The 13080-nt window shown below is 35.3% G+C and overlaps 1 protein-coding gene across 1 annotated transcript in view; it reads right to left on the reverse strand.

Annotated features, from left to right (window-relative positions):
• The window catches only part of MYOM1 (myomesin 1), a 166946-nt gene that overhangs the window by 85487 nt on the left and 68379 nt on the right, over positions 1-13080 (reverse strand). Inside the window, exons 11-12 of the mRNA XM_049770911.1 lie at positions 12260-12459; positions 9905-9961 (exon numbers count right to left, since the gene is read on the reverse strand). Of these exons, the coding sequence (XP_049626868.1) occupies positions 9905-9961; positions 12260-12459 (257 nt within the window). The remainder of the gene's footprint in view (positions 1-9904; positions 9962-12259; positions 12460-13080) is intronic.

The raw sequence follows: 13080 nt of genomic DNA on the forward strand, positions 1-13080 counted from the left end.
TCTACAGTATAAAGAAGTGACTTGTACTAAAATTCTTCCGAGAACACTAATCACGCATTCCTAGCCAAACTTTTACTTCATTTACATAACTATTTGATTTCCTTATACTCCAAATAGTATTCAATTATGTAAATACTGATTTCTATCTTTACAAAAAGGCATGGGAAAATAGATTTTAAGTGCCATTTGAAATGGAATTCTCTACTTCTGTGCTCCTCCAAGATGAAATAATCAGATAGTTATTAGGAAACAACTCTCAAGTGTTTTTATAGTTATCTCATATTGCCTTTTATTTTTAGACGATCTTTCTAAAGATGTTTGTATAGCAAACACTCTTGGTAGTGGAAAATTTCTCAGCTGTTACACAAACCTACTGTGTATACAGTTTCTACCTTTATTACACCACATGCCATTGAGTGGAGAAAAACTGGAATCCCAGAGAGAAGCTTAGAAGAGGCACACAGAAGCTTAGAGATTCTGGAGTTCCATGGAAAGAGATTTTTGCCTCTAATACAAGAATCTTGAGCATTTGCCAATATCTATGAAAATGTGATGGTAGATTTATCTTCTTAGAAGTGAGATAAAATTTTAGATCTTACATAGTTCACATCAGAGTGATCCTTCCATTTGAGACAATTACAATCTGAGCAAAAACGTATAAAACAACTTTTTGGAACTTGGGTATTGGTCATCATAGTACAGTAGTTCCTAATAGAGGAGAATGAGCTCTATCTTTGGAGGAAGTTTCAAGGTACCAGATAAAATAACCCAGGGAGAACCTGGAAGGATCTTGAGTGAAAAAGAAGCAGCAGAAATCCCAGGGAGGGAAAGGTATTCACACAGTTACAGGCATGGATACTGGTGGACAGGGCTCTACAGAGAGGGTTCTACAGTCAACTTAAATACCAAGCAGCATGTGCATAGGAGAAAACCACATGAAACTGGAAGGAAAGTCACACCAAATAAGCCCTTCAAGTTTTTTTTAGGAGTGGGGAGAGTTCATGTAACTACTAGTCAAAATGGAAATTTCCTAGTTCATGGGCATCCAGTCAAAAGCTCAGAACATTGTGAATATAGTGTGGTACATTTCCCCACTAGAACAAAAGCCAATTTGGTTTTATCTAACAAAAACAACTTTGAAAGGATCAAATTACTTCCCCAAACAATCAAAAATATTTATAAAAATACAAAAATATCCAAACCCCCCCAAAAAAATCCAACCCCCCCCAAGGTGTAATTTCAAATGCATAATTTCTCATAAGAAAGACTACTAAGTATACAGTAGTCAAGAAAATATAAGGTCTGGTAAGGAGAAAAAAATCAGTAGTAATAAAATCATAAATTTAAAATAATTAAATAAGTAGACAAGATATAAAATTATTATTAGCATATTTTGCATGCTATAGAGGTTAAAATTTTAACATGCTAATTTAAGATGTAGAAAACAGTACTAGGAAAGGAGAGATAGTCCAGTGGACAGGGCACTTGTATTTCTTTTTTTTTTTTTTTTTGGTTTTTGGTTTTTGGGCCACACCCTGTGACGCTCAGGGGTTACTCCTGGCTATGCGCTCAGAAGTTGCTCCTGGCTTCTTGGGGGACCATATGGGACACGGGGGGATCGAACCGCGGTCCGTCCTAGGCTAGCGCAGGCAAGGCAGGCACCTTACCTCCAGCGCCACCGCCCGGCCCCAGGGCACTTGTATTTCATGTGGCCAACCTGGATTCAATCCTCAGCACTCCACCTGGTCCCAAGTACCACCAGGAGTGATCCCTGAATAGAGTCTGAGGTAAGCCCTGAGTACCCTGGGTGTGGCCTCCCACAAAAATAGTATTTAAAGAATTGGAATAGTATCGTTTCATGAAGAAAGCATGGGTCTGAGCTTCAGCTCCAAATGAGGGGACTGAGGTACTGAGGGGACTTAGTACCACCAGGATTGACCCCCAAGAAAGGAGGGTAACTAGAGAAGTCCCTAATTACCACAAATTGTGGTCCAAACAGGAACAAAATACAAAAAATATATAAGATAATTTTTATTTTATTTATTTATTTTTGTTTTTTGGGTCACACCCAGCAGCGCTCAAGGGTTACTCCTGACTTTATGCTCAGAAATTGCTCCTAGAGGAAACAGCACTTTCCAAACAAGTGGAAGCAGAGATAAAAAGATGGGACTATATTAAGCTGAGAATCTTCTGCACCTCAAAGGAAATAGTGCCCAGGATACAAGAGCCACCCACTGAGTGAGAGAAACTATTCACCCAATACCCATCAGACAAGGGGCTAATCTCCAAAATATACAAGGCACTGACAGAACTTTACAAGAAAAGAACATATACTCCCACCAATAAATGGAGAAGAAATGAACACTTTACCAAAGAAGAAATACAAATGGCCAAAGGCATATGAAAAAAAAATGTTCCACATCACTAATCATCAGGGAGATGCAAATCAAAACTACAATGAGGTACCATCTCACACCACAGAGAATGGCACACATCACAAAGAGCAAGAACAATCAGTGCTGGCGAGGATGTGGAGAGAAAGAAATTCTTATTCACTGCTGGTCGGAATGCCATCTAGGTCAGCCTTTATGCAAAACAATATGGAGATTCCTATAAAAACTGGAAATTGAGCTCCCATTTGATCCAGCTATCCCACTCCTAGGGATATACCCTAGGAACACAAACATACAATACAAAAATCCCTTCCTTACACCGATATTCATTGCAATGATATTTACAATAGCCAGACTCTGAAAAAATGCCCTCCAACAGATGAATGGCTAAAGAAACTGTAGTACATATACACGATGGAATATTATGCAGCCGTCAGGAGAGATGAAGTCATGAAATTTTCCTATACATAGATGTACACTGAATCTATTATGCTGAGTGAAATAAGTCAGAGGGAGAGAGATAGATGCAGAATAGTCTCACTCACCTATGGGTTTTAATGTAAAAATTATATTTTTACAATAATTCCCAGAGACAAAAGAGGGGAGGGCTGAAAGGTCCAGCTCATGACATGAAGCTCACCACAAAGAGTGATGAGTGCAGTTAGAGAAATAACTACATTGAGAACTATCATAACAATGTGAATGAATGAGGGAAGTAGAAAGCCTATCTAGAGTACAGGTGGGGCAGGGTGGGGAAAAAGGAGATTTGGGATGTTGGTGATGGGAATGTTGCACTGGTGAAGGGGGTTGTTCTTTACATGACTGGAACCTAACTACAATCATATTTGTAATCAAGGTGTTTAAATAAAGATATTAATTAAAACTATTATATTATGTAAAATATATTAAGTATGATTTATATTATTATATAATTATTAAATTATTATATGCCTAAATATCAATGACCAGTAACTTTGTAAATTACAGTTCTTTAATTAAATAGAAATTAAAATAAAAGATACTGGGGCTGGTGAGGTGGCGCTAGAGGTAAGGTGTCTGCCTTGCAGGCACTAGCCAAGGAAGGACCACGGTTTGATCTCCCAGCGTCCCATATGGTCCCCTCAAGCCAGGGGCAATTTCTGAGCGCTTAGCCAGGAGTAGCCCCTGAGCATCAAATGGGTGTGGCCAAAAAAACCAAAAAAAAAAAAAAAAAAAAAGAAAAGGAAAAGAAAGAAATTGCTCCTAGCAAGCTCGGGGAACCACTGTCCTGCATGCAAGGCAAACGCCCTACCTCCATGCTATCTCTCTGGCCCCAGAAGATAATTTTTAGATTAAAATGACAAAATGAGAGCCTGATTCCTGCCATGTTCTTTGGCACATGGGGCCCATTTTAAACTTTTCCTCTGCTCTACTGTGTGAAGCTGCCATCAAGCACCCCACCCAGAACATCTTGGGAAGGCACAACAGCAGAAAGGATCCCCTGAGGCCATGTCATCAAAGGTAGACTGTCTCCACCCTGGAACAGTGGAACCAGAGGAGTGCTCTGCTTTACTTTGCTGCCACGCACATCTTCTAGCCAATGAACCCCAGAACAACACATAGAAAACACCACACTACAAATGTGACAATGGGAAAACAACATAGGCCAACACCATGCACAAAGAATGAAGATGGCAGCTCTGATGACCCAAAAAGTACCAACCACCTATTCAGCCTCTCAAATAAGGAGTTTAAGAAGAAATATGGAGGATCTTTATAGAAACCAAGGAAAGCATGGATTGAGCTGAACAAACCTCAAATAAGAATCAAGAGGATATGAAGATAGAAATTAAAAAAACTCTAAACTGAAATAACAGGAATAAAAAACTCAGTAGATGAAATGAAAACCTCACAGGAAAATCTCTCCAACAGAGTAACAGCAGCTGAGGTCCACACTGAGAACTATCATAACAATGTCAATGAGTGAGGGATGTAGAAAGCCTGTCTCAAATACAGGCTAGGGGTGGAGGAGGGAAGAGATGGGGCATTGGTGATGGAAAGGTTGCACGGTGAAGGGTGTTGTTCTTGTTATGACTGAAACTCAACTACAATTACATTTGTAATCATGGTGTTTAAATAAAGAAATTATTTAATAAAAATGTAGTAAGCATGTTATGATTTCTATTTGTATGTCTTCTGTGCAAAAGTATGTGAATTGTATACAATTAAATTTGTTTTCTTTTTTATATAAGCTATGGCTCAAAGTTTTGAATTATACAAAAATTCTTATATATTATACTTTTCTGCAATAGAAAACTTATTCACTATTTGTGTGTATGTGTTGTGTAAATGTGTTCCTGGGATCAAACCCAAAACTACATATACACAATATATAGGGTTTACCACTGTTACATCATTTCTTTGTCTGTGATTAAGCTTAATTTTATTTCATTTTATATGCATAGCATAGTTTTGTCTGGTTGTTTTTTGTGTTTACCTCTGAGTACTTGCTAGAATAAGAAATAAATTTGTGCATATGGCATTTTGCTTTATACATACATATATACATATACATATGTATATGTAGAATCAGTGATCAATATGAAGAATCAGTGATCTGGAAGATGAGATGCATAACAACTCCATAAAACAAAACAGATTGGAAAAGAGCTTTAAAGTAAACAATCAGACAATGTCTCAAAGAATGGGAACAGATAAAAATAGAAGTGTCTGATAAACTCAACAGAAACAACATAAGAATCATTGGAATCCCAGAGATTCAGGAAGAAAATCCCCAGGAAGAATCAACAGTCAAGGACATCATTGCAGAGAAACTCCTAGAGTGAACAACTGCATGCAACAAAATCCTGCATGCCCAGAGTACCAGCTAAAAGAGACCCAAAGAAAAGCACCCAAGACACATTCTAGTCACAGTGATAATTACAAAGAAAGAATGAAAGACAGAAAAGAAAGAAAAGAAAAATGAAAGAAAGAAATAAAAGAAAAATGCAAAAAAAAAGAGAAAAATGCATTGTATAATCAAATTGCTAAAACAGTGATAAATAAAATATCTTAAAAGTAGAGGAAAATATATAAACAATATACAGAGGAACAAAAAATAAGAATGATAGAGCCTGAGGTTAGATAGGAGTTCCTGCCTTGCGAGTTGATTCCATGAGTTTGATTCTCAGAATCGCCCCTGCATTGAGCCTAGTCCCAGCAACTTTGCTCTGTAGGACCCCCAGTACCATAGTGTGTTACCTTTGGTGTATAGCTAGCTATATGTGTTTACTACAACTACAATGTGCAATCTATGATGATCACTACAGCTAAAATATGTGAAAGTGAGCTTTCAATTAGCTCTAGTGAGCATATTGTGAACACCACAGCACCCCTACTCCCCCCCAAAAAATCCACTTAAACCAGTTTATGTGTAACTATAATGAATGTGACTCTTGGTGAATATATTGATGAGCACTGAAACTAAAGTATGTAAATCTAGGTGAGCATTGTGGCCAAGTGTTGAACACTACAATCCCCCCGTGACTTCTAGTCAATACAGCAATCAAGTACGCACTATCTTTGGTCACAGAAACAAATGATAGAGTAAGAGGAGGGGGAAAATTAATAATGTATATAGTCATTTTTACAATGCAGTGTGCACTACAATGATTTTACCTCTTTAGAGTACTGAAGGAAACATTCTGCCAACTTAAAATTCTATATCCAATGAAGATATATTTCAAAAGTAAAGGTAAAATGGAATCTTAGTTTAAAAACTCATAATTTACAACAGTGAATTTGTACTATAAAAAATGATGGGTGGGGGTCCAAGAAGGTAGGTTAATGGTAGAGCTCTTGTCTTCCATGTGTGAAACTCTGGATTAAATCCCAACACACACAAAAGAAAAAAAAGTATGTGCTAGAATAATTGCCTTAGAAAAAAAGAAACTCATATCAGATAAAAATATAGCTCTGCACAAAGAAATAATGAACAACAGAAGCTAAAAATGTGTGATTATTTAAAACATTTTTTAAAAATATCTAAAAGTGAAATTATTCTTTGAAGCATAATATTGACATTATATTATGAAATTTAAGATATATTAAAATATATTCAATACTACAGCAAAGCTCAGAGTGAAATGAAATAATGACATTGTAATGTTGAATGGAATACAAAACTTACATATGTTATATGAAATGAATAGAACTATTATCTACTGATGAAAAAGTCTAATATTTGCTGTAAGAGGATTGTAACATAAATATTATAAATTCCAAACTGCTAAAAGTAAGACAAATAATTATAAACTAAGAATATAACAAAGGACAAGTATAATCATAAAAATATTCAAACAAGATAATGTCAAAAAAAGAGAAAGTAAATAATAGAAATATAAAACAAAGAGCAAAAAGAGAATAGAAAGTAAATAGTAGCAAAGTATTTCAAGATATCAGTAATCTTACAAAATGTAAATAATGAAAATGTCCCAATTCAAAGAAAAATATTATCATATATGATGAAAAATATCAACATAGATTTTGTCTACAGAAACACAATTTAAATATTTCAAAACTCATAGGTTGAAAGTAGAAGAATAAAAACAATATGCCATGCTAACACTAAAGAAAAAATTTGAAATGCTAATATTAATATCAAAGTAAATTCACAAGCAATAAAACATTACCATGTATAAAGGAAGTAATTGCTATAATAAGGTGATTTATTAAAAAAGAATATAACAATAAAATTGTTTACATATCTAATAACAGAACATCAAGATACCTGAAAAAAAATCTGGCAGAACGTAAGAATAAACTGTTATATTCATAATTTTGTCTAAGATTTCATTCAGTGCAGTTAGGGAAATAACTGCACTAACAACTATCATGACTATTTTAATGAGTGAGAGCAGTAAAATGCCTGTCTCAAATACAGGTAAGGGTTGGGGGATACAGGAGGAAGGGGGGGCATTGGTGGTGGAAATGTTGCACTGGTGAAGGGGGGTGTTTTGTTTATGACTGAAACCCAACTACAATCATGCTTGTAATCTGGTACTTAAATAAAGATTTTATAATATATAAAAATATTTCATTCCTATTTTAAACACAAAAATGATAGCAGACAGTAAAGTAGTAACGATATAAATATTTAATTAAAATTACTTAATTGTAGTGAACTTACTTAAAATGTATATATAAAAATAGACTCGGGGCCGGTACGACAGTGCAGCGGTAGGTCATTTGCCTTTCACGTGGCTGATCTAGGATGAACCTTGGTTTGATCCCCAGCATCTCATATGGTTCCCCAAGTTAGGAGTGATTTCTGAGTGCTTAGCTAGGAGTAACCCCTGAGTGTTACCGGGTGTGGCCCAAAAACCAAAACCCAGAAAAAAATGCATATACTTAAATAGCTAAAAAATTCTTTTTGTTGTTCTTTTGGGCCACACCCATTTGATGCTCAGGGGTTACTCCTGGCTAAGCGCTCAGAAATTGTCCCTGGCTTGGGGGGACCATATGGGACGCCTGGGGATCGAACCATGGTCCTTCCTTGGCTAGCGCTTGCAAGGCAGACACCTTACCTCTAGTGCCACCTCACCAGCCCCACTAAAATTTTTTTTGAAAAAGAAAAGCAAGATTAGTGAATTTATAATATCAGATTTCAAATCTATGTAGTTGCTTTTTTTTTTTTAAATGAAGTTGGGCTTTGCACATGGCCGATCAGGGTTCAATACCCATCTGGTCCCTGAAGCCTGCCAAAAATAATCCCTGAGAGCAGATCTAAGAGAAGCCATGAGGTTGTGAACCAAATATAAAATAAAAATGAAGTTGGGGTGGAGATAGTATGGTGGTCAAGGTGCTTTTTTGGCATGCAATTGACCCTACAATACCAATACTACATATTGTCCTCCAAGCATCACCAGAAGTGATCCCTGGTGATCAGGGATAAGCCCCTAATACAGTTGTGTGTGACACAAAATCAAAACAAAGCAATAAAAATGAAGTTTATGTATGCTGTAGTAATCAAGAAGGCGTGGTGTCAGTTAGCACTTCCTCCTCCCACACCAGAATAACCAGTAGCATTTTATTTCTACAGTTTGACAAGTCTACAACTTTTCATTTTAACAATGGTGTCAAGGCAATTTAAGAAGAAATTAATAACTTCAACAAATATTGTTAAAATAATTGTATACTCATATTTCAAATAACATACCCTAACTTTCCACAATACAGAAAAAATAATTTAAGTGAATAATAAATTAAAATGTAAGAGGTAATTAGATGACATTTAATAAAAGAATACTATCTGAGTGAACTTGTATTTAGCAAAGATATAAAATAGTGTAAAAGTGATAAATAAGTATATGAAAATTCTCAGCATTAGAAAAATTATGTTTACTATTCACTATGGAATACCACTATAATATAAACCATACTATATATTACTAGAATCTAAAATGTATAAAGGCTGGCAGGAAGAACACTCAGTGGTAAAAGAGCCTACCTTTCAAATATGAGGACTATGGTCCTATCCCTGGCACCACCAACATCTGAGTTTGATCACTGGTACTGTCATTTGGGATCCCAAGTGCCACAACAAGTAGTGCACAACCCACAGTGAACACTTCAACCAAATGTGCAACTCACAGTCAGAATTCACAACCAAAGTGTGTAAGCAACACAGCTAAAGTGTACAACCCCTGGCAAGCAATACAGTGAAACTGTGCACAAGCACTGCAACCAAGAGTGTGAAACCCCAGAAAGAGAAGGGAGAGAAAATTAAAAATTAAATTCAATTGTTAAAGAGTGTGACCATACCAAGTACAGGAAATTGTGTGGAAGCGTAGGAACTCTCATATACTGCTGACAGGAATGTAAAATGTTACAACCATTTTTGAAAGACAGCTGAAAGATTCTTTAAAAATTAAATATACACCTACCATATTGCCTATCTATTCAATTCCTAGATATTTACCCAAGAAAATTATGGCATATATCCACAATAACATTTAACAATAAGAAGTTAACAGAAGCTTTTAATAATAATTTTTTAATAATAATTTTTAATAAAAAAATAATAAAAAATAACCTGGCAGGGGCACCAACACGATAAATTTCAAAATAACTATGCAAACTGAAGGGAATTAGACAAAAATGAATATGATCCATATTTTAAACTTACAGACAATAAAACTATAGTAACAAAGGGCAGATCAGTACTGAACTGGAGATGGGAAAGGGGTCAGAGAAAAGAATGACATGAGTAAATTTGGGAGGTGATGGACCCGTTCATTATTTTTATCAAGGTGATAATCTCAATGGTGTGGACACATGTAAATTTTATCAAATAATTAACATTTTATGGCACACAGTTTTCTAGATGATAATTGTATCTCAATAAAGTTTTTAAAAAGTAATACTCTGACAATCTGTTACTTCATAATTTCAAATATTCAGAAGGTCCTTTCAAAACTATGTCCTCTGCAACAAAACATTAGCAAAAGTATCTAAGGAAACTATTATTGTACCTGTAGGTTCCTCTTCAGTAACAATGATCTGTCCAGTCCAGGGTGCTGAGGGACGACCTGAACACAGTTAAAGAAAAAATGGTCATTTCAATTGTACTGATTAACAGGATTGATTAATCACACAAGAATTGGTTTCTAGTTTGCTTACATTTTCCCCTAACAAATCTTAGCATGTATATGGTGTTATGTCCTGAAGGGATTCACAATCTGTTAGAATCTAGAGGTCTGAAGTGAGCTGTTATTTTTGGAATTAAAGTTGCATTGCTAACAACAGATTGGACATATGATGGAGATCCCAAGAGTTATACGATATTGTCTAGGTAAGTAGAAGCCTATAACTATCTAGGTTCTTGTAATTATACTCTAAAATGGTTGCACAAGAAAATCACTTATTAATGCATTTCTAAAATGTAGACCCTTGTTGTATTTACACAAGCTAGGTAATTAAATAACCTGTGCTCATGTACTACTCATTGTTAGTCTACTGAGACATGCATTATCTTGCTCTTCTAAAGAAATAGCATATGTTTGTTTTAGTGGAACATTTCTGGAACAAATGTAAATCCTATAGGTATTTGTTATAGTGAAGATGGAAGAAGTGAGGAATATTGATCCTGCAGTAGGTCTCTCAACTAAAGCAATTTCTTTTTCTTACATTTTGAAGCTGTAAAATGTAAAATGAACCAGCTTAAGTTTTGAATAATAAAAATGAATTTAACGAATAGTACAAAGTAAAAGAAGAAAATTTCATTCATGTGATCTTATCAACATCAGAAATTTATTTAACTTCTGCCTTAATCAAGGGACTTCTCACAGGAATCTATGCAAGAACAGAAAAGTGATAAACAAAAAACTTATTTTCAATACAAGGAAATCTTATTTCTATTCAGTTTATAAAAGCTGAAAACATGACATAGAATTTTCATGGGGAGGAAGCAAAGAAATAAGATGACGAGTGGAAAATGATTGAAGAACCTGATCAGACAGTCTCCAGAGGAAAAGGTCACATTACTTAATTTAGTGTATTATAAAGTATATATCACATATACTAAGGTAAAGAATAACACTGCAAGAAGTTCGTAAGTCAATAGTCCTCAAGTATGGCGATTATGTTCCAGAGACATTAGGTAATGTCTTGAGAGAGACATTCTGATTGTCAACCTAAAGGTGGGAGAAGAAAATTTCTGGCATTTAGTAGATCACACCAGGATGCTGCTAAACCTCCAAGCAAGGAGAGATAATCCCTAGGGTAATGAATCATCTAGTCTAAAATATCAGTGGGGCTGAGGCTGAGAAATCTAGTATGGATTAAAAAGTCAATTTTCCACAATTCTCTTAATATCATCTTAAAGTCTTTAATAACAAAGATGTCCTATGAGGTCTCCACACTAAATAGAGAGCACAATTCATATGCTATGGTCTTCACATCAACATATTTTGTTAAAAGTAAGAAAAAAATTTTTTCAACGGTGCTTTTTCAATAACAAGGCCAATTTCTGTGACTCGTATTTATAACCATTTGATTTTAAAGTTATCCTTGGAAAGCTTCAGAAGGTGATTGTTAATGTATCTTTTCTAAATGTTATTTTTAGTTGTGAAACCAGGGCCAATTTTCAGGACTAATAAATTTTCTGTGTCCTATCAAAAAAAAAAAAAGTAAGAAAAAATTAAATTGGCCTAATATGGAAATTTAAGTATAGTAGATATGATGTAAATGTCCTTTAATGTAAATAAATTCACTATGCTGAGATATCCATACTATAAGGGATAAATTCAAGGACATTATTTTTTATTTTATTTTAAGTTTCAGGCTATACCTGGTAGTGCTCAGGAGATAATGAGGTTTCAGGTATCAAATTAGATCTCCAGCTTACAAAGCATTCTCTAATCCTTTAAAACATCTCCTTGGCCCTCAAGGTTAGAACATTTACCTTATATTAACTGAACCAAAAAGAAAAGTGGTTTTGGAGTGTGCTGATAACAGGAATTAAGAGTTCTTGAGGCTCTCAACTTTCATATTTCATTTCAAATAGAATTCCTAGAATTCTACTTCACAAATCAAGATGATCTGAACCAAATCAAAGTTGACTAGGATAAGCTTTTAAAAAAGTTAGAACACAAAACCTTCTTATGTTTCCCTTCTCTCTCTTTATCTTTCTAAGTTAATTTATTTAAATAAAACGAATAAAACACTTAAACATTTTTTTTCTTTTACTCTCTGAAATTGGCTATCAATGAAGTATTTTCTAGTCTCTTCTCCCTCTAGTGGAAGGAAGAGGAATAACCTTACATTGAAATACATAGCAGTTACTTAGAATAGATTCAGCAGAAATTCTACAAGATGAAAATGCTTACTTTTAAGTCTAGCTTTCTCAGCCGGATCCAGAGCTGCGGCAGGCTCCGAAACACGAGATGGTAGACCAATTCCAGTTTTATTTACAGCTCGGACTCGGAATATATATGAGCGGCCTTCTATTAATCCAGTGACTGGAAACCGAGCAAACTTCACTGGTGTGTCATTGCATTGAGACCAGCTCTCTGTGCCCACCTCACATCTAGGAAATAAAGTAATGGACAAAGGGATTTGGAGGTGTGTGGCTAAATGAGTCACTCTGAAGTTTTAAAATCCTTACATTTGTTTCAGATCTTTGTTCTATAAAAATATCCTGCTTAAGTGTAGTTTAATAGCCCTTTAAGAAGGCAGGCATTCTGTTACTTCCAATTGCAAAGTGTTTTCAACCACGAGAAAACATCAAGAACATGTACATGTCTTTGAATTCATTAAAAGTAACACAATGAGGTACTGTAGGTGCCAAGAAGAGAATTTTCTGGGGGGAAATGCAGGCAGATGTCTACAGCTTTTTACATCGGAAATATTAAGGGGGAGGTATACCCCACTTAAAATTGACTTCTTATTCCAAATGACATATTTTCACCACTAGTGATTTATTTCTTTGGGGTTTTTGTTGTTGTTTTTTGTATTTTGTTTGTTTGTTTGTTTTGGGTCACACCTGGCAGCGCTCAGGGGACCTGGCTCTATGCTCAGAAATCGCTCCTGGCAGGTTCAGGGGACCTTATGGGATGCCAGGATTCGAACCACCATCCTTCTGCATGCAAGGCAAACTCCCTACCTGCATGCTATCTCTCTGGCCCCATTTCTTTGTATTTTTTAAAAG

This window comes from Suncus etruscus, chromosome 3 (genome assembly GCF_024139225.1).
Source record: "Suncus etruscus isolate mSunEtr1 chromosome 3, mSunEtr1.pri.cur, whole genome shotgun sequence".
Taxonomy (NCBI): domain Eukaryota; kingdom Metazoa; phylum Chordata; class Mammalia; order Eulipotyphla; family Soricidae; genus Suncus; species Suncus etruscus.